General features: G+C 36.6%; 1 protein-coding gene across 4 annotated transcripts in view; it reads right to left on the reverse strand.

Annotated features, from left to right (window-relative positions):
• Positions 1–284: 284 nt before the first annotated feature.
• The window catches only part of ttyh1 (tweety family member 1), a 29,444-nt gene continuing 6,419 nt past the window's right edge, over positions 285–23,309 (reverse strand). Inside the window, exons 3-15 of one of the 4 annotated variants that reach the window (XM_084088441.1) lie at positions 19,062–19,291; positions 16,935–17,046; positions 12,642–12,982; positions 11,383–11,478; positions 11,045–11,117; positions 9,333–9,408; positions 7,860–7,915; positions 7,137–7,229; positions 6,940–7,032; positions 6,681–6,820; positions 4,686–4,853; positions 2,458–2,536; positions 285–1,299 (exon numbers count right to left, since the gene is read on the reverse strand). In XM_084088441.1, coding sequence (XP_083944567.1) covers positions 1,216–1,299; positions 2,458–2,536; positions 4,686–4,853; positions 6,681–6,820; positions 6,940–7,032; positions 7,137–7,229; positions 7,860–7,915; positions 9,333–9,408; positions 11,045–11,117; positions 11,383–11,478; positions 12,642–12,982; positions 16,935–17,046; positions 19,062–19,291 — 1,641 coding nt within the window. In that variant the 3' untranslated portion in view covers positions 285–1,215. The remainder of the gene's footprint in view (positions 1,300–2,457; positions 2,537–4,685; positions 4,854–6,680; positions 6,821–6,939; positions 7,033–7,136; positions 7,230–7,859; positions 7,916–9,332; positions 9,409–11,044; positions 11,118–11,382; positions 11,479–12,641; positions 12,983–16,934; positions 17,047–19,061; positions 19,292–23,309) is intronic. The other 3 variants (XM_084088444.1, XM_084088443.1, XM_084088442.1) reach the window with 3 other exon arrangements.

A 23,309-nucleotide genomic window follows, 5' to 3' on the forward strand; every position in this document is an offset into this window, starting at 1 on the left:
TATTCTCAGTTCATATTAAGCTCAACATTTAAAACTTGTATCTGTTAACAGTTAATGCACTGTGAACAAATATTTTTTTAATAACTAACATTAACAAAGGTTAATAAATGCTGTAAGAATAATATAGCTTATATATAATATTGTGTAATATTATATAAATGAATATTATGATTGAAAATATTGCCCTTTATATAAAAAAGTTTTATATAGGTTAAACCCACTATAGGTTTATATAGCGAGATGCTTGTAGTGCTTTGCAACAAAAACATTTTCAGACATTCCACTTTTGTTACTCTATTTTTATTTCATTTATATTAGACTCTGTAGTGAAAAAGGATGCCATTCAAAAGGAGCATTAAACCATAGAAACTCGTTTTTTAAGGATTAACAACAGGTTGATAGCCAAGAGAAGGGACCAATATAATTTCCAATATATATATATATATATATATATATATATATAATGTCTTGAAGACCTCTGGCACAGACAGACACAGATGGTGTTTGCAAGATGTCCTGATGATTATTGCTGCTTACATTGTGGCCATTGCTTTGCAATTGGCAAAACGCAGTTGTATTGCTCAGAGCCAGCAGAGGAAACACACACTAGCCCTCAACAGTTTTTTTACAGGTTTTTTTTTTTTTTTTTTTGATCATCAAAATGCATTAACAATCAAACGTTTATACAGTGAATATATATTCATATATTTATATTATATAAATAAATAATTATATAGTATCAGAGGGTAAACAAGGTAATACAGAATTTCCACTTATAAAATAGGGTCCTGTCAAATAGTAAAAAAAAGAAAGAAAGAAAGGTGACGAGAAAACTGCATAAAGAAATTGTGCCATCGCCACTATGCATCTGTGACTACATATAACAATATAAAAACTCCAAAATAAAGTGGTTATACATTTAAAAATAGACCACTACTGTAACGTCAATACCATCTTGTTTCCACCGGCTATATGTACAGCATGACACTAGAGGGAGAGGAAGTGACAGGGTCGTACGACTAAATGAAGCGGATGGCTTTATCTGTCACTCACTTTGTAAGTTTGTTACACCCAAAAGACTCAATGGTACTGACGTTACACACAGATATTTAACATCTAGAGTTTTAAATTAGTCTCTCGTCTCATAAAGTGTCCATCCATATGAAAACTAAACCTTGCTATATATCTTTCTTTTTCTACTATACAGAAAAATAATTAGTGCGAGTACAGGTTTCTTGAATGGGAGGGGTTGGGGTGTGATTGACTGGTGCCGTAGCCGGTCAGCATGCTGGGAGAGTACTGTACTTTCAGAGAACCGCGTGGAAGTGTTCGGAAGAGGAGCCAGATCCACAGTAGGAGGAGCACAAAGAAAGGAAAGAAAAGGAAATATTAATTAATATCCTATTTATCCTACAGTTGTTTTTGCACATTTTTTTTCACAATGTTGCAAACTCAGCCAAGCTTCTATAAACAGCACATTTTTGTTTACTAAAATGAACCGGAAATTATTTTTGTACGACAATGCAAACGTTTTTCTGTAAACTATTAAATTATGTTTAAACAATACTGTTCAGAAACACTTTACTGTTCAAAAGTTTGGGGTCAGTAAGATTATTAACTCTCTCCCCGCCATTGACGGAAATTTCCGGCTAGAATAAAACAGGTTTTTTGTTTTGTTTTGTTTTTTGTTTTGATATATTGCATTTTCAGTATTCATACAACAAAATATTCTGGGGGCCATAAACTTTTGTGAAAATTATCAAAAAAGGCAGCTTTTTTTTCTTAAAAATGCTGGCGGGTAAAGAGTTAATACTTTTATTCAGCAAGGATGCATTTAAATGATTAAAAGTGACATTAAAGACATTTATAATGTTACAAAATATTTCTATTTCAAATAAATGCTGATCTTTTGAACTTTCTCTTCAAAGACTCTTGAAAAAAATTATATTGGTTTCCAGTTTTCAACACTGATAATAATGAGAAGCAGTAAATCAGTATATTAGAATGATTTCTGAAGGATCATGTGACATTGAAGACTGGAGTAATAATGCTGAAAATTCAGCTTTGCATCACAGGAATAAATTACACTTTATTATGTGAATATATATATTTTATATAATAAATATAATATATTTCACATTATTACAGTTTTTACTGTATCGTTGATTAAATAAATGCAGCTTTGGTGAGCGTAAGAGACTTCTTTAAAAAACATTAAAATATCTTACCAACCCCAAACTTTTGAATGGTGGTGTACATGTTCCACAAAACACGCAGGACTTTTATAGGATTATATTAAAAAAGAGCAAAAGCTTGTCTGATGATAATATGGACAGATGGCGATTTGAGGCGGGGCTTAGCGAATGGTCATTCGGTCTGATCTGTCCGTCAGTCTGTTCATGAGAATCATGAGAATGCCACAGATTGCAGTGATGTCACAAAGACAAGGGAACTCACAGAGGGGGGTGGGGACTGCCTGTCACTCAAAGGCAGGTTCTCATAACCAGGGTTGCCATTGGAGGAAACGTTTGGAGTCCTGCATAGAGAAAGAGAGAGGTGCAGAGAGGAACAAGGTAAAGGACAATGGAGAGGAAAGGAAGCGGACAGCAAAGAGACGGAAGAATGACATGCCACAGTACGGGACACAGAGCAGGGAAGGACGAGAGCCAGGATCCAGGGTGGAAACAGGAAGAGAAAAGGTGGAAGAGAGTTAGAGAGATGTGACATTTTCACTTTTAAGAACCTTTAGAATCTAAGAGGTCAGAGAAGGATATTTAAAAGGAGACGTGAATGTGAAATATATATAAATATCAATTTAGTATATAGAATTTGGATTTATTTCATTTTAAAGCACATGGAAATGTGAATGAAGTGAGAAAAAGTGTTCGCGTCAGATCTAATGTTATGAAAATAGCACATGATCTTTACAAACAGAATAATTGAAAGAGAGAGAAACAGGGGATGTAATAAAGCAGGGAGAGAGAAACTGCAAGGCAGATTGCCATAGATTTGAAAAGAGCGATGTACTTTGGACAGCATGATTTTTGACAGCGGACAGAAATATCAGAGGGGGCGGGACTTTACCTATATTGTGGATCGTCTCTGATTGGTGGATCTAAGTCTGTCTTGCAATGACGGACAGACCGATAGACAGACACACAGACAGACAGACCTCTGGACTCATGTCTGTTTTTTTGGCTGGACTGTGACATATACACCTGTCTGTGTGTCTGTCTGTGTGTGTGCATGTGTTTGTGTTTGTCTGTCTGTCTGTGCGCTCCATCTAACACCTACCTGTCTACCTGTCTGTGTGTGACTGGAGCTTTATGTGTTTGTCTGCCTGCATAACACTTTCTATATTTGTATGCATGTATGCCTATATATATATGTATATTTTATAATGCAAAGGTCATTCATACACAACCTAGATGCATAGCTGCTAAAGCAAGGAACTAAAATATGTGAGTTTCTAATGCCTAGACAAATATGGAAGACTAGAAGTGCCACTTAAAAATAATCAATTTAAGAATTCAAAAGTAAAAATGTACAAAATGGACTAATAAATATACATGTTTAAAAGTGTTTATTTAATTCAGGTTTAAAAATGCACCATTCGAAAGTTTGGGATCGGTAAGTCTGTTATGCTTACCAAGTCTAATCAATAATACAATAAAAAACAGTAACATTGTAAAATATTACTATAATTTAAATGAAGTGTTTCTTATTTTAATACATTTTCAAATGTAATTTATTCCTGTGATGCAAAGCTGAATTTTCAGCATCATTATTCCAGTCTTCAGCGTCACATGATCAGTGTTAGGCAAAGTTACTTTTAAAAGTAATGCATTACAATATTGCATTACTCCCTACTTAGTTACTTTTTATGGAAAATAATGTGTTGTGTTACTTTTGCATTACTTTTGTGTCACTTTTGCGTACTTTCACACCAATGGTGCCGAACGAGCCCCCTGTCTGACAAGGGCACTTAAAATCGTCATTCAGAAATTATTATATGTTGATTTAGTTCTCAAGAAACATTTCTTATTATTATCAATGTTGAAATGTTTGTGGAGGCCAGGAGTTTTTTCACGACTTTGATGAATGGAACAGAACAAAAGAAAAGTGTTTATATGTTTATCAATTTATTGCATCCTTGCTGAATATAATACAATGGTAGTGTAGTGACAAATGATAAATACTTTTTAATTACAAAAAATGTATTATGTTTTAAACTTTGAAAAATGGATAAAGAAAAGCATTTAGAAAATGTTATTGGCCAATGTTTTTTCTAATTGCAAGCTATTTTAAGTATTATTTTATTTCATTACATTTAGCTAACATTTCAAACTTAAATTAATTACATAGTTTTAAATGTCCATTTAATTGTCAGTATGAAAAGTTATTAATTTTATTGTTACATTTAACTACATTTTAAATATAAATTGAAAACTGATTTATTTATTAGCATTTTTATTTTTAATTACCGTAGTAAATTGACATTTGTTTCCTTCATTAAATTTGTGAGTGGCACTCCTAGTACTCCAGATACTTAAGTAAAATAATTAAGGAGAAAAATTGAGGTTCTGCTGTTGAGCTATGTGTGAGTGATGTACACAACCTTGTGTTGGTTTATGGGTAGGGTCATTCTGTCTGTCTGTCTGTGTGTCTGTGCATGTGTTACTCACGGTAACGGAGGCGCGCTAGAAAAGGGGGGAGTCCAGCCGGCCCCCTGGTAACTATAGAAGGGGGGCAAGGCCCCTCGCTGGGAGCCCGTGGCCGTCGGTCTACGTGCCTGATGAGAAGTGAAGGGGTCCTCGCTTTCGCTGTCGGAGTCCTCGTATTCCTCTGAATCACTATGCCACCCAGTATGAATTATGGAAACATAAAAAAAAGTGGGGAAAAAAAACGTCATGAAATAAGTATATGCTTTATGTTATGTATGCATTTTTAAAAAACAAAGGCTTTAAAGACATTTACTGAAAAATCTCTCTTAACTACATACATGTTGATATTGTCATGAAATAAAATAATCCCAGTCTAGAAGGTAATCCTTTAATCTGTCCCGCTCCTCTTCGCCATTTCAGTAATCTATGCATCTGCCATCTACTGTCTGTGCAAATGGAGTTTGTGCTCTGAACACAATTTTACTGCAATTAAGAACTGCAGTCACCTCTGTTACTTTAAACAATTTGATTTTCCAACATCAGGCGCTTCGAGGGAGTGTACCAAGTCAGGCTGAATCAATAGTAAGTGACTGAGCTTTCTGAACTAATGGTAATAGCGACATTAATACCATACCATATCCAGATAAAAGGAGTGAAGTGCATTTAAGCACTAATGCCCTTAAATTGAGATCTTACTTCTCTCATCTGTGCATTGCTGATAAGAGCAGTTGTCAGTGTTTATTCTGTTACCACAGGCCCATTTAAGTCAAACCATACTGGACCTCCATTAACGTTCGGCTGCATTTGTAGTTGAGGATGATGGAATCATGTAATTTGTTTTGCATAACATTTTTTTTTTCAGATTCCCGTCGAGCATTAATCTCTATATTCACATTACACGTATACATCGACATAGACTATGCATTCCTCAGTCTTGGGTTATTCTGAAAGATTTTTTGTTTGCAAATTTTTCCTGTATAAAAAAAATGTGCTTTCTCATTCTCATCAAGCACCTTCTGCATTCATGAACACAGTGGGCTGCAAAAAGTCTAAGACCACAATGAAAATCTGGTATTCAATCTAATCTAATTAAAACTGAATTTAATTATTAAATTAAAACTACAAATAATGTTTTTGAAAAATGTAAAACAAAGAAACGTAATGATCAAAATTAGCTCGGCCACATGCATTAAAGCAGGGTTTTCCAAACTGGGGTTTGTGAGTTGATGAAACAAATAATTAATTAAATCATGTAAATGTAAAATTAAAGTAAATAAATAATTTTTATTTTAAAAAAAACACACTAAAAAAGATGCAATATTTTATTTGTTTACCATAATAATCTTATAAGAGAACCATGAACATGCAAATGTGTAAATTATTGAAATATTAACTTAAATCTCATCCCATGTAAATATTTGGCTTCAAAAAAAAAAAAAAATGAGTTTGTGAATCCCTGAATTAAAGCAAAAGGTGGATATACCTATGGAAGCTTGTTTTCGCCACTGAATATATATAAAAAAATAAGTAATTAATTGTGAATTCTGACTTTTTTTCTCACAATTCCGAGGAAAAAAGTAAGAAAAATTGCAATTACCTTTTTTATTTTTTACTCAGTGGCAGAAATAAGCTTCATTATATACAAGATACTGGGAAATTAATGTATTTTTTATGTAAACATTTCACTTAAATAGTTATGATATGTTATGACATATATGTTATGAAATTTTAAGAAAAATGCAAAATAAGCATTTTAAGCAGTTTTCTGTTTCTTGATTTATTACACGCTTTCTAGAAATAACGTCTATAATAAAATTAATAACAATTAAAAAATGTAAATATATATATCACCATATGATATAGGCTATATAAACTAATATTTACTTCAAGTGCAACACTACTTGTTTTATGTAGCTCATCCATCTTAACTTATATATAATATAATCGTAAATGCCATTTCTGAAAATAACAGTAGATGGGATGATAGACGGGGTGGAGCGATGAAGTTCACCTAACCTGTGGAAACTCCTCCAGGCTCCAGGGAGGGAGCAAAGAATAGCTGTGAACGCCAAAGCGGAGAGAAACGAGTACAGGGAAAGATAGAGCAAGCCCTCCATCCCATCATAACACAGGCCTTTCAGAGAGTCAACATAATCCTGAGAGAGCGACATGAAAACAGGGAGGAGATTGAGACAGTTTGTTTTAATATTAAAAAGTATAGTTTTAGTTTCTCACTTGCAGTCAGGCTGAGGTGAAAACAGGATGCCATGTTTACCTTGTTCAGCCCTCGACAGTTGAGAAGTGCCACCAGCTGGTGGAAGTTTCCCTCAGTGGTGTTGAGGATCTGCTGTACCTCCCTGAGTGACTTCTACAAGGGAAAATAACACCGAAGCTAAGCAGTGTGTTGTGATCCACTTAACTTTACGGCTGCTATTGATCTTTCCTGTCAGTTTGAAAGCAGTGTTAACATACCTCTGCCTTTGGGAACCGTGGGAGGGCGTCTCTCTCCAGACTGGAAAGGTGAGAGTGGATGCTGGAAAGCGCTCTCTGGGACTGGGTCAGTATCTTATGCCCGTTCAACAAACAGAATTTCACTGATTTAACAGAATTTCACAGGCTAAAACCTGTAACTGCATTTTTAATGCATATTCTGGTCTTAAGGCATGATTCACACACATGCATTTCAGCCTCTTTATGAGAGAGAACATACTCAATTGGATTTATGAAGCAATAAAATAATTTCCAATGGCTAAAAACCAATTGTATCATTTATGGACTATATTAAAGGAAATATTCAATACAGTAACTCAGAAATCATTTTCTTTTCACTAGAGCAGCAGTTCTATTACACAGTCAGTTTGAAACTGGCCTTTCGTTTTCACATCAATATTGTTATTTCACTGTCCTTATAATTTAATTTATCAAATTCTTTTCTTCATTCATCAGTCCCTCTAAATACACTGTCAGTCTAGGTCTTGATTACAAAATCTTGATTACAATGTCATAATCCTCTTTATTCTGTTCATCCCCATCGTAACATAAATGGCATTGCTTTTTAATCTTAATCTGTGCTTTGTGACATCATTATAATTCTTTATACTTGGGGGAATTCTGCCTCGTGATATCATCAACTTTCTATTTTTTGCTGCTTTAGTAATCTCTATGACATCACTGCCATGTAACAAGATTGCGCACCTGTTGAAAAGGGCTGCTCATTTTCCTGCTGCAGGTTAGGTAATAATCCAGGATTTCTATTTAGAGAAAAGAGAGAGCGAGGAAAATAAAAAAGATACAAGGCGTGGGTAAGACTGCGTGTGCATCAGAGATGAGGGCAGATGGACAGGTAGCTCTGTTGCAAAACTTAGTGAGTTGCCTCTCTGCCTACATATGCAGCTGCCTTCCAAGTGGCCGTTCACACGGAAGCATTTTTGCATTCCACTGTGCTGCTTTTCCATTGTTTTCTATGACAACATTATGGACTGTAAAAAAAATATGGACGTAGTATCCGTGACGTTACCCCTAGGCTTCTGAAGAGCATTTTTGAAGCCCAAAGTGGGTGGAGCCGGCTATCGCCATCTTGGCTGCGTCAATGCACGTCACTCCCGGATAACCAAAAATGGGCAAAGAGGCGGGATTAGCTGAGGTGATGTGACAGCTAACAGACAGCAGATAAATATGGAAGGCCAAAGGGGCCAAAACGTGTGAAACTGTCGTGTTAACATGTAGTTACGCTTTAACACGCAATTTACGTGTTAATGCGTAAATGACGTGTTAACATGTAAATTGCGTGATTACACGACAGTTTCACATGTTTTGGCCCTTTTGGCCTTCCATAGATAAACGGCTAGTAGTGACATCAGTGGCAATCCACCTGTCACTCAAGTGGCCACTCCCTTAATTATGCAGAACTTTAAGTCTTAATATAATTTAAACGGATGAGTTATAAAAAATTCACCCCCTTCACAGTTGTCATGAAGGACAAAATTAGCTATATAGACCAAAACCACTTTTTGTACCAGGCTGTAAACATATTTTTTTCTGCTGCAAAGTTGGGCATTTTAACATGGGGGGTATATGGGATTGACTCTCTTTTGGAGCCTGTCTCTAGAGGCTAATCGATGAATTGCAGTTTAAGTCACTACCGTGTTGGATTCAAGAGAGAGACCGGATGGTTGCCGCTTGGTCAACATGAACTAGACAAACACGCTTGACAGAGATATTTTAGCATGCAGAGTTTACATTTACCGTTGTTTGATGAATTTTCACAATTTTGCATTCCACTTTTCAGCGTTTTGACTGTTTTCTATGTCAACGTTAACTAGACATAAACGCTTGACAGATATTTTAGTAGGCAGCTAAAAATATGTTTACATTTACTGTTGTTTAACGAATCCAGTCATTTTCCCATGAAGGAGAACCATTTCTCCACACGGATTTTGCAATGGGTTCAAGTTGGTCACAAGGATTTGTCATGTCAACCTACAGAATTTGGACCTTTGGACCTTTTTTAAGCCATAATTCAGTTGAAAATTTTCTTATGACACATATTGTGCCTTTTTGAACAGCCTTCACGTTGGGACTGTAACTGATGCCCTACAATGCTGCCAATGTAGGCAACTCAATAAGATTTGAAACAGAGCAATTGCGTATGAAAGAGCTTTACAGCACCTGTGCTTGTCCTAGAGTTGAAGTGAGTGGAGTTAAGCACAAATGTGTTTGGGTCAAAGCAAAAATCACTCAGGGCCTGAGAGAGAAAGACAGAGAGAGGGATAAAAAAGAGCAAGAAAGGGAATTGAGCAAAAGCAAATACAGAAGAGAGATGTTAACAGTGTGGCACAGTGACCAAGTGACATACTTCCCTTAGTCTCACTCGTCCCACTGCTCAGACTGCTATTGATCTACAGTATTGACTGACACATATGCAAACTGCCCCTAAATCCTCATCTTTTTTCTCATCCTTCAACCAGTTTTCAGATCTTTCCTCTTGTCCACTCTGCACTGTCTGTCTCTTTAACACACACTTTAATTAATCAAAGTGAATAGCACTCATATTACAAGAGATTCACAAGAGGACTAAAGAGGGTCAGGAGAAAGAGAGAGAGTGAGCGCTGGAGAGAGGACAGGAAAACTGAGAATGTGTGTGTGTATATATTATAAAGGGGAAGCACTAGGCGATTGTTCCTGTTGGCTGGAACTGGACAATGAAACTCTTGTTTTGAAGGCCAGCAACTGCCATCTCGTCCTGTCACCTTTCTTTCTTTCTTTCTTTCTTTCTTTCTTTCTTTCTTTCTTTCTTTTTCTTTCTTTCACATCATCGGTATGGCCATTAAAGATTTTGGTTGAGGTTCTTACTGGTGACCCATAATATTTATCCTTCATATATACACTACCCTTCAAATATCTGAGCTTGGTGAACTTTTTAGTTTTAGTTTTTAAAAGAAGTATCTTATGCTCACCAAGGCTGCATTTATATAATAATAATAATATTGTGATTTTTTTTTACTATTTAAAATAACTCTTTATATTTTATATTATAACTTATATTTAAAAATGTAATTTATTCATGTGATCAAAGCTGAATTGCCAACATCATTACTCCAGTCTTCAGTGTCCTATGATCCTTCAGAAATCATTCTAATTGTCTGATTTAGGGCTCAAGAAACATTTCTTATTATCAAAGTTAATATTTTTGTGGAAATAGAAATATTTTGTAACATTATAAATGTCTTTACTGTCAATGTATTGCCTTTTTGCTGAATAAAATTATTAATTTCTTCCCCAAACCTCCCTTACTTACCGTTTTGAACAGAGTATTTACATTTGTAATTTTACATTTATATTTTCATATATTTTTGAAGTCCAGCTGACCATTACTGCTGTATTCCTCTCAGCACACTTACTCTCTCACTCTCTTCTTTTTCTTTTCCTATTGCTTTTAAGATCTCTTATGCTCATCCTCAACACAGCATCTATGTTTCCCTTCTTTTTTCTTTTTCTTTTTTTTTTACAAAGAAACACAGACACTCAGATTCACACGCATTGAAGCTTTAATCTCTGCCCTATTTTCCTCCCTTTTTGGGATTGTGCCATGACTGCTGAGTTCCCAGAGTGGAAAACCATTTTCATTATAAAACACGCACAAATACACTCTATTCCTCTCTTCCTCTTTCATAAGCAGACAATAAGTGACTGCATCTTGGCTGGTGTGACCTTTGAAAACTTAAAAGTCACATTCACAGAGCTTTGGCTGGACACAAATGCCTCTGCAAAGCGAGCTGACACACACTCATTCACACACAGATGGCGGTATTCTGTGCTGGATGTCCGCTTGCGGAGAGCTGTTGTTTTTCTTTCGGGCTAGACGTTGCTTGAATACTCACCACCACTGTGGCCGTCTCCAGGCCGAGAGAACCCCAACTCAGAAACAGAGCCAACCAGGCCAGCACTGTCATCCTGCAAATGCACGCGCACACACACACACACACACACACATTTTTACCATCTGCCTCTCTGTGGCTGAGTGGGTGTCAGTACGCAAAAAATAAAACTACCCTTTTTCTGTAAGCATTTTCTATCTCAGGAAATTCAGAAACATAATATACATAATAAAACATTACTATGAATGTTTATGTTGTTTTTACATTATGCAGGAATGCTGTGTGCATATCAAATCTACCAGTCACTCACTTAAAGCAGTTCAGAAATGAGTGTAACTCACAGAATAAGTAGCCAGCGGGCCTGTTTGGCTAAACCCAGAAGAATAAAGAAACACACCACCAGATCCAGTAAAAGCAGCAGCACGTACGACAGCCACCTAAACAACAAACACAGAACAGACATTTTCAGATCATCTTCAATACAGTGCTTTTCAGACAGTGAAATCTCAAAACCTACACACACATTTTAGCAACACCTGCCAATGGCAAATAAACTGAAAAAATAAATAAATAAATAATACTAGAAACCAAATTAATTTGGCACTATATTTTTCTTATCATTTATTAATTCAATAAATATTTTCAATTGTATTATTATACTGATGTGATGTATTTTTTATTTATTTTTTACAATGCACACACAATATATATATATATATATATATATATATATATATATATATATATATATATATATACACACACACACATCCTGTTTCAAAGTTTGGGGTCAGTAAGTTATTTAATTTTTTTTTTTTAGCAAGGATGCATTAAACTGACCAAAAGTGACAGGAAATACATTTATGTTGTTAAAAAACATATTTATGTTTCAAATAAATCCTGTTCATTTGAACTTTGAACTCTGTGGTTTTCACAAAAATATCTAGCTGTTTTCAACATTGATAATGATAAGAAATGTTTCTTGAACAGCAAATCATCATATTAGAATGATTTCTGAAGGATCATGTGACACTGAAAACTGGTGTAAAGATGATGAAAATTCACAGAAATAACTGACATTTTATAATATATTAATATAGAAAACTGAGATTGTAAGAATATTTCACAGTATTACTGTTTTTTGAGCTTCACAGGAATAAATTACATTTTACAAGAAAATAGAATTAATAATTAATAAACATTAATAATATCTCACATTATTACTGTTTTTACTGTATTTTTGATCAAATAAATGCAACCTTGGTGAGCATAAGAGGCTTCTTTCAAAAACACTTACTGAGCCCAAACTTTTGAACAGCACGGGTCAGAGGATTATTCTTACACTTCAATATTTTAATCAGTTTCAAAGGATTGTATTATGGACAAAAAAGATTTTCTTTGCTCTTTTACAATAAAGAACTTTTATGTACCGTGACAGTTTAAGCTTCAAAAGTCTTGACTAAGAATAAAATTCTTCAAGGCATAGAATATGGCCTTTTTGACCATATTGTTTTACGATATATTTTTATCAACTAAAGATCAACATCTATCAACACTGAACACACAAATCTGGACAAATCTGCTTTTGACATCTCCTCACCTATAGTCTTCATTCACCATGAGAGTGTTGGCTGCCCAGCCTGGGGAGAAGGGCGCAGGAATGCTGTTGGCGGATGGACTGAGAGTGGTGGCTACAGAAGGTGGTGCTGGGGTAAGTGCTCCTACTATGCTTTCGCTTCCATTCGCCCTGTAAAATCCATCTCCGATGGGAATCAGACCTCTTCCCAGAGTCAGGTTGGAGAGGATAGACACGACCCGCTCTGAAAGACGCCTGCAGGAGCGTGTGGGCACGAGCGCCGGTTTATGTCCTCCAAACACATCCTCCAAAGAGGTCAAGGGTCCTGAGACAGACTGCTGCAGCCCGGCCACGGTGTCTGAAACCTGGACATTCAAGAGGAGAAGATTATAATGAAATATTTCACTTTGAATGGCATGAACCCAATGCATTTGTACCCAGATCTGATTTATGAACATACTAGCTTAAATACAAAAGAAAAGGGTAACACTTTACAATAAGATCCCATTAGTTGACATTAGTTCATGCATTAACTAACATTAAAGGGTTAGTTCACCCAAAAATTATGTCATCATTTACTCACCCTCATGTTACTCACCCCATAAGACTTTCATTCATCTTCGGAACACAAATGAAGATCTTTTTGATGAAATCTGAGAGCTTACTGTCCCTCCATTGACAGCTACGCAACTACCATTTTGATACTTCAAATAGTTTATAAAGAGGTCGTAAAAAAAGGATCCATATGAATTGGATTAGCGGTTAATTCCAAATTTTCTGAAGAGTCGATTGCTTTATATGATGAACAGATTTAATTGAGGCCTTTTTTCACATATAAACATTGATCAGCGAACATAAACAGAAGTTCAACCAAACCTGCTTGAAGCGCGAAAACAAACCTCATTGGTTGCTGCGGAAGCTCAAACGTGCTGAGTAATACGAGAATGAACCTCATTGGTTCTTGAGGAAGCTCAAAAGTGCTGAGTAACACGAGAATGAACCTCATTGGTTCTTGAGGAAGCTCAAAAGTGCTGAGTAACAAGTGGAGTGAACCTCATTGCTTCTTGAGGAAGCTCAAACGTGCTGAGTAACACGGGAATGAACCTCATTGGTTCTTGAGGAAGCTCAAACGTGCTGCGTAACACGAGAATGAACCTCATTGGTTCGTGAGGAAGCTCAAACATGCTGAGTAACACTAGAATGAACCTCATTGGTTCTTGAGGAAGCTCAAACGTGCTGAGTAACACGAGAATGAACCTCATTGGTTCTTGAGGAAGCTCAAAAGTGCTGAGTAACACGGGAATGAACCTCATTGGTTCTTGAGGAAGCTCAAACGTGCTGCGTAACACGAGAATGAACCTCATTGGTTCTTGAGGAAGCTCAAAAGTGCTGAGTAACACAGGAATGAACCTCATTGGTTCTTGCGGAAGCTCAAACGTGCTGAGTAACACGGGAATGAACCTCATTGGTTCTTGAGGAAGCCCAAACGTGCTCTGTAACACGAGAATGAACCTCATTGGTTCTTGAGGAAGCTCAAACGTGCTGCGTAACACGAGAATGAACCTCATTGGTTCTTGAGGAAGCTCAAACGTGCTGAGTAACACGGGAATGAACCTCATTGGTTCTTGAGGAAGCTCAAACGTGCTGCGTAACACGAGAATGAACCTCATTGGTTCTTGAGGAAGCTCAAACATGCTGAGTAACACTAGAATGAACCTCATTGGTTCTTGAGGAAGCTCAAACGTGCTGAGTAACACGAGAATGAACCTCATTGGTTCTTGAGGAAGCTCAAACGTGCTGAGTAACACGGGAATGAACCTCATTGGTTCTTGAGGAAGCTCAAACGTGCTGCGTAACACGAGAATGAACCTCATTGGTTCTTGAGGAAGCTCAAACGTGCTGCGTAACACGAGAATGAACCTCATTGGTTCTTGAGGAAGCTCAAACGTGCTGAGTAACACGGGAATGAACCTCATTGGTTCTTGAGGAAGCTCAAACGTGCTGCGTAACACGAGAATGAACCTCATTGGTTCTTGAGGAAGCTCAAACATGCTGAGTAACACTAGAATGAACCTCATTGGTTCTTGAGGAAGATCAAACGTGCTGAGTAACACGAGAATGAACCTCATTGCTTCTTGAGGAAGCTCAAACGTGCTGAGTAACACGGGAATGAACCTCATTGGTTCTTGAGGAAGCTCAAACGTGCTGCGTAACACGAGAATGAACCTCATTGGTTCTTGAGGAAGCTCAAACATGCTGAGTAACACTAGAATGAACCTCATTGGTTCTTGAGGAAGCTCAAAAGTGCTGAGTAACACGAGAATGAACCTCATTGGTTCTTGAGGAAGCTCAAAAGTGCTGAGTAACACGGGAATGAACCTCATTGGTTCTTGAGGAAGCTCAAACGTGCTGCGTAACACGAGAATGAACCTCATTGGTTCTTGAGGAAGCTCAAAAGTGCTGAGTAACACGGGAATGAACCTCATTGGTTCTTGAGGAAGCTCAAACGTGCTGCGTAACACGAGAATGAACCTCATTGGTTCTTGAGGAAGCTCAAAAGTGCTGAGTAACAGAGGAATGAACCTCATTGGTTCTTGAGGAAGCTCAAACGTGCTGTGTAACACGAGAATGAACCTCATTGGTTCTTGAGGAAGCTCAAACGTGCTGCGTAACACGAGAATGAACCTCATTGGTTCTTGAGGAAGCTCAAACGTGCTGAGTAACACGGGAATGAACCTCATTGGTTCTTGAGGAAGCTCAAACGTGCTGCGTAACACGAGAATGAACCTCATTGGTTCTTGAGGAAGCTCAAACGTGCTGCGTAACACGAGAATGAACCTCATTGGTTCTTGAGGAAGCTCAAACGTGCTGAGTAACACGGGAATGAACCTCATTGGTTCTTGAGGAAGCTCAAACGTGCTGAGTAACACGAAAATGAACCTCACTGTATTCTCGCACGTCAAGCGAACATGCTTGAGCTTCCGTTTATCACAACTGATGTGTGAGTTCATGAATATTTAAATGTGAATAAAATCCTAAATTCAATCTGTTCACCATATAAAGCGATTGTGTCTCTTCAGAAAATGTGGACTAAACCAATTCAATTCAATTCATAATGATTAGTTTTACAATCTCTTTATGAACTTTTTGAAGCATCAAAGTGGTAGATGCGTAGGCTGTTAATGGAGGGACAGAAATCGGTCAGATTTTAATAAAAATATCTTCATTTGTGTTCCGAAGATGAACAAAAGTCTTACGGGTTTGGAACACAACATGGAGGTGAGCAATTAATGACAGAATTTTCATTATTGGGTGAACTATCACTTTAACAATGAGCAATACAGTTACAGTATTTATTAACCTTTGTTGAAGTCGGCATGAAACAAAAGTTGTGATAGTCTATTGTGACGCATGTACAAGTAAACCGGATTTTCGAACAAGAAAAAATATAGGGCGGGACTTGATTTTGTTCGTCAGGATTTGATTGGATCGTTGGGACTGTTGTGGTTTTCTGTTGCTGTGATGTCATGTGAGTGACGTCATCAGAGAAGAGAAGAGATGTCGCTGCAAGAGGGAGGGGAAGTTTTTTTGATTAAAGATTACGACGGCACATGAATTTATAATAAATACTGTAATATTCCATTAAAAAGTTCAAATTTAAAATCAAATTTGATTTCATTGGGCCTTTAATGTTATAAACTGTTCATTGTTATTTCATGTAAGCTTAGGCCCATATTATCACAACATTTGATTTTAATGATGTATAGTAAACGTTGAAATTAACATTAACTAAGATTACTAAATGCTTTACAAGTGTTTTTCTTTTTCTTTTTGTTTATGTAGTAAACAAATGGAACCTTATTGTAAAGTGTTACCAAGAAAAGAGTAGAGGAAAAGATGTGTGGGATTTAGAGGACAATGGAATGGAGTGGAAAAAGTGGGAATGAATGGAGAGGGTCTTATAAAAGTACAGTAGAAGTAAAGTAGGTCATTAATCAGATTGACACACATTCATCGATTGACCATTTGAGCAACCAGCCAAATCAATACCCGGAGAGGATTTTATCTCACACAAATGCATTCAATCACTCTCTCCCTCTCTCACACACACACACACACACACACACACACACACATATTCAAAACAGATAAGACTCATCTGAATTCCCCTGTTCGGCAACCACAGTGTAATAAATTCATGGAGTGTGTTTGCTGAACATCCTGTATTTCTTTTGGTCCCCTGGCGCTTCAAAAGGAGATGGATGGAATAAGCTTTTGTGTATGTATGAGCGTGTGTGTGTGCATTTCTGTTCTCACCAGAAGATCGATGGAAGCCAGCGTGTAATTGGCAGTGAGCAAGGATGAGGTCAACTGATACATCCCATCGTTCGCCTCACTGTTGCCGTAGAAACCAATGCCTATGGCAACACTACAAAAAGCAGAAATATGAACAAGGAAACAAGGAGAGGAGACAAAGAAGGAGAAAGTGAGAGGGAGGAAAGACCGCATAAAAAGAGAATTGAAAGTGAGAAAGAGAAAACCAAATGAGACATTTTTAATCTAGTTACACGTATACACTACCCTGCAAAAATATGGGGTTGGTACGATTTTTAAATGTTTTTGAAAGAAGTCTAATGCTCACTAAGGCTGCATTTATTTGATCAATAATACAGGAAATTTTGTAAAATATTATTACAATTTAAATAACTGTTTTCTATTTAAATATATTTTAAAATGTAATTTATTCCTGTGATGCAAAGCTGAATTTTCAGCAGCTTTTACTCCAGTCTTCAGTGTTACATGATCCTTCAGAAATCATTCTAAAATGCTTTTTTAAATATATTTTTGATACATTTCAAGAAAGTTAAAAAGTTATTTGAGTATGAAATCTTATAGATTTAATTAAATACACAAGATAAAATTAATACATCCTTGCCAATTCTTAAAAAAAAAAAACATTTGAATGATAGTGTACATATTAAATGGTTTTCATGCAAACAAACTAAAAATAAAAAGAGTACTGGAATCTAAACCATCAACACTGAAAATCCACTCATTTACATATCTATTTTACATTCAAATATTCAGATTAATGCTTAGACCAGATGCTTGTCCAATCCTTTCCAACCTGCCAAAAATAGCACAGCCCAATCTCTCGCTGTTTGACCCAGATTAAGCCAAAGAAAGCAAAAGAGTGTGTTTATGTGTTTTAAACTATAATTAATATTGCGATGCGAGCAGTAAAGGTGTTTGTATGCCTATATGCAGTCCTCGCTGTAAATCAGCATGTCGCTTTTGAATCCCTCAGAAAAAGAGGTCAACATGGATGGGAAGGGGGTGATGTCATGGGGGCGGAACACGTGCCACATCAGAACGTCTGCATCACGAAATCACGCACAGAGCAAACCAAACCAACTCTTATAGAAACAATGATAATTTACACAAGCAATTTATGTGTGACATAAACAGCATTAATAAATCATGCTGATGGTTCAGATCAATGAGGCTTGAAAAACCATTGGGTTTCATATTCATAAATATGTTAAATGGGATGTTTCTGTATAATTGAAGGAAACCAACCATCCTTTGCAATTGTGCATATGAATGAGCTCAGAAGAAATCATGATATCTTTATCTAATGCAAGTCTAGAAATGGGGGAGGGAATACTATTTCGCTTATACAAATAAAGGCAGCTGCTAATAATACAAGCCCTGAACAGTTTACTGTTTCTGCACTCTGATGTGTGAAAGCACAACATGGCGCGAGTTAAATACAGTGGGGAACATTTCTCTTTTTCACTCATCAGTTCTTTCCCACAGGGACTGAATAGATGGTGTCAGGTGCTAAATGTCATCTAATCTTTAAATTATGCAAATTGCTTGATCGCTGAAGTAGTCATAAACAAGACACAGATGATGTCATCAAAGTCCTGTTGTTGCACATCAAAAATATAACACAATACACACAGAAATGCTGGAGGAGCATATATATATATATATATATATATATATAAGCGGACTTTATAGACTTAATAAATAAAAATTTCGGGTATGGAACAAATATTGCAGTCCAATGCGTTTTAAAAAATGTTAATTAATTTTTTTTTTTTTTATTGAGCCAAGAGGCATTTTGATGGACCATCGTTCGGATTTTCAGAGTTCACCAAACTTTTCTCTGGTATTCTGGCACGCGAGAAAAATTTAACTTTGTATGTGCTTGTGTTTCCATTCTCCATATTTGCATGTGTGTCTAAAGTCTAGTGTAACCGCTCTTTTACGCAAACAATATAGATATAATTTTTTGTATTGCATGATTATGGTGCCACAAGGGCAAAATATAAAATAGAACTTCAAATTTTGAATTTTGACTTTTGACTTAAAAAAATATCCTCAAAAGATAGTAATCACTGGCATATTAAAATGACTGTCATTAACAGGTATTACCAACACAATGTGACAGCTGCAACTGATACCCATGTGACACAGCAAATGCCCCGCCCTTTTTTGCCACTGTATCCATGGACACCGCTGGCATCATCGTCTTCCTCCTCTTCCTCTGCATCCCTGCCCCCCTCACCACGACGGCAGCAGCAATAGTGGATGAGGAAGGAGAGAACGACAAGCAACGAGAGGACGAGAGCAATGGCGGAGAAGCTGGAGAGGACCAGGAGAGTCTGTGAAAAGAGAAGATGGAAAAAAGAGTAGGAAGAAAATACTTAAGTACTAGCTGGTTTAGCGCATGACATCAGTTTTTTTTAGATGATGTCTTTTGTATACATAGTTCCCACAGGCCAATTAATGTCACGTGACCTCCCCGGAGACGCCATCTTTGAGGGCATAAGCTGCTGTGTTTACAAGCAAATTTCGAAGATTTCTTCCTATTTATAATGTTACGAAAATCATGAAGAGACAAAGTGACAGAGATTATAAAGACACTCTATTAACACAAGACAGAGAGAGGTACAATGCGAAAATTTCAGTCAGAAATGGTGTTGATCCGTATGCGCTAAACTGAGCACTGATTTTGCAGCTTTGGCTCAGATACTGTATTATCCATGTGTACCATTATCTGGTATTGGCTAGGAGTTTTAACACATGTAAGCAATTCCGAGCCTGGAAATATGTGCATGAATATGAATATACACGGTATGAAAATAAATAAAACTCGCGTGCAAATTAATGTAACAGTTAATGCGGAACTACTTTATACGCGGGTTCTTTAGGGACATAATCTGAGATTGCAAGGCTGGAATGTGTGTGTGTGTGCGTCAGTCTGTGTCTGTGTGTGTGAGTGAGAGAGAGAGTCGCGGGCGCGATCGAACAGTGGAAACAATGTTGTTTTTGTATGTTTTTAATACCTCGTCATTTTGTACATACAGGACATCATTCAAACTGCAAAGTGTTAACTTATATTTGTGTACACTCGCAATAAAACACAACAAATTCTTGCGTGTTTTGAGGGAGTTTCTTTCCTGTTTATCCTCGCCAGCCATAACCTCCATCGTTGTTCTGACAAAAGCTAAGTCTTGTCACATTCATGAAGTCTAATGACGGGTATACTGTAAAATCCAAATTTAACTGAACCTCCGGCACGATTTGAACATCCATTGACCCAGCAGGAGATGACCATTTTCACTTTTTATCACGAAATTAACTCGTTTCAGCTTCTTCGTCTAATGCTCTGCCCACAGAAATGGCGCTGGGTCGGCAAATGCCCGTATGTTGTGACGTCATGTGGGAACTATGTATAAGAAACAAAGAGCAGTAGATTGTGAATCAAGTCTTGAATCTGATCATCATTAAACTCATTTAAGACTTGTCAAAAAATTAATTACTTAAAGATTTTAAATATAGTTACACCGTAAAAAAATATGTTTTACGTTTTACAAGAAAATACTATTTCAGTCTTTCCACTTCAAAATGTCATGTTTAACTCAATGTATTGTTTGACTTTTTTCTTCGAAATTATTTGTGAAATTTACTAGCAATTTCTGAGTACGAATTGTTTAGATTAAAAGTAAATCTTACTTTGGTGAAAACATCAAATTGTTTTCAGTGTAAAAAAAGCAGAATATAGGCCTACATACTGCATAGCTGCATACCTTTAAAGCACATGCATGTACTATATTGAAACCAGTGTGACATAAAATGGAGGATTTCTCTTTAATCTTATTGGCTAATACAGCATGGATGCTCCACTCAAAGAGAGAGAAAGGGGAGGTATAATTAAAGTCAGTCAGATTCATACACACATTGTCCATTCAGGTTACATATACTATACACCTGCAGTCTGGTCCCAATCCATCTTCCTCACGTTCTCCCCATGATCCCCTTCTCCTTTCCCCATGGTTTCTCTCCATGCTTCCGCTCACTCATCCCTTACTGTTCTCCCCCTTTCTTTCTTTTTATCCACGCCACTGGATCTCTATTAATAATCTGTGACCTACTTAAATACATTCACTGCTTTTCCCTCTGATTCTCTCTCTTGTTTTTTTTTATCTCCTGCTCTCTCTCCGTTGATTTCTCCTCTCTTCGCAATTCCCACTATTACCCAAAAGTATTTTGCTCTTTCATTTCTCCTCTCAACCATCTCTCTTGCTCTCTCACTGTCCGTTATTTTCAAGCACATCTGTCTCTTATCATCTGCATCTTATCCTGTAAATCCATTCAGGCATCAAGCATAATCTGGCTTTGTCGCTTCCACCTTTATCCATTTGTGGTGAAGCTATTTCTTTTCCTAAGAGCAATCTCACTGTAGCTGTTTAGTTTCTGCATCGATAATGTCACCACTAGCCTGAAAAGACAGATCAACCATGAACTCTGAGGCTGTTTATCAATGATATATTCTACTGTTAGAGTCATTGGTTCGTATTATTTTATCTTATTGTTTCATAGTGGAATTCCTGGTGAAGATATCCACCAATCATAGAATTGCAACAAACAAATGGGCGTCTGCATTGATCGCCCGCTACCATAGCACTGCATATGATGTAATCGATTTGTAAATTACTAATATTTTACTTATAATCAACAAGTGTTTGCACTTTTTGTGGGCAGTCGACCTACAATTTCAGTGTGACATACTTATAACTGTCTTTGCAAATCTGAATACTTAGATTAGGAGAGGAGAAAGTATAATTTTAACAGAAAAGATTACACACTAAAGCAAAAGCATCAAACAGCATGCATCATTTTTGTTTTTATTTAATCTCTTAATGCAGATATATATATATATATATATAGGTTATTAAAATGTGTCTCAGATTTGTCTAAAACTTATAATTGCTAGTTAAAGGCACACTATGTAATTTTTCGCCACTAGAGGTCGTTTATTAAAAAAAAAGGCGTAGCTTGATGACGCCTTGATTTCGCGGAATCATGGGAGTTGTTGTCTTCACCTCTACGGCTTGTGGAGAATACAACGGGACTCAGGCAGAAATCGTTTTCATGGATGACCGGTAATGTATTAAAGATTTATTAATGCTACGAAAGCCGTTGGTGTGGAACGAGGCCGCTGGAGCGATTGCTAAAGAGAGACAAGCACGACACACAGCTCGAGAGCAGTGCAGCTTTTATTACGCCGTAGACCGCTTCCGCTTCTTCCGGTCATGCGTATGTGGGGTAACGCAGCGATGTTTTATCATATTATAAACATTTGAGTGTGATGATAGTTTTTATAATGCTACTCTGTGTGTTTGCTCGGCGGCAACTAAATGAGACACTTGTTGCACACTGCAGTGAGCTAGATCGATATTAGGCATGGTAAATATGGTACTTGCGGTAAATCAAGAAAATGAGATTTAAACAAAAAGACTAACTGAGTTGAGCTGCTGTATAACAATGATTAGTTTTCTGTCGATGAATGTACCCAAACAGTTGCTCACCTGTCTAATAAAACACATAATATATTAAAGCGTCTTTGGTGTTTCTATGGTTTCTACAAAATAAAACGAGGGTAACATTGTATGATGTCATTGATAGGTGACCCACGGACACGATCCGTGTCCTGGTTAAAACTGCTTATTTCTCTGGATTTAATGTAAGTAAATAAGTACACAAATCAACAAAATATATAACATTGTTCTAGTGGTTTTTGGATATTTTGATCCAAAAATCTTACATAGTGTGCCACTGCCTTTAAGTTCACATGTCATGTTAGAACTAACAGCGATAGTTTAGAATGTTTTTGAGAAGTTACTTAAGCAACAAGGAGGCGGCTTTTATACAAGAGTTCAATAAACAGATATTAATAATTAGTAACTTGTAGGCACAATATTGCCATTTACTTTCTATGCTTTTTGCTCTGTCAACAAAGTAAATTCCAAACGAAGCCACAGCACAACACACACTAGTTGTGTTTCATTCCTGAATGCTGAATAATTCGGTTAAGTGAATGATTCAATGAATCATTCATATAGACTGTCACATTTTTTGTTCTGGAATTAATCAGTGTGGTTGAATGAATCTGTTGAATAAATTAATCAGTGACTCAATCATAAAGTTACTTGTCACCACCAACTGGTGTAAAGATAATGGTAACCTACATATAAAGTATGCATGTTATTGAGAAAGTACTTCCATAGACTAATGTCTGTCTGAAATGGCTGAATCACAGACTTGGATTCAAATTTGAGAACCGAAACTAATGGTACATTAAAAAAAACTACATATTTATTAGTATTTTACATATGC

Source organism: Abramis brama, assembly GCF_963993115.1.
Source record: "Abramis brama genome assembly, chromosome: 17".
Lineage (NCBI taxonomy): Eukaryota > Metazoa > Chordata > Actinopteri > Cypriniformes > Leuciscidae > Abramis > Abramis brama.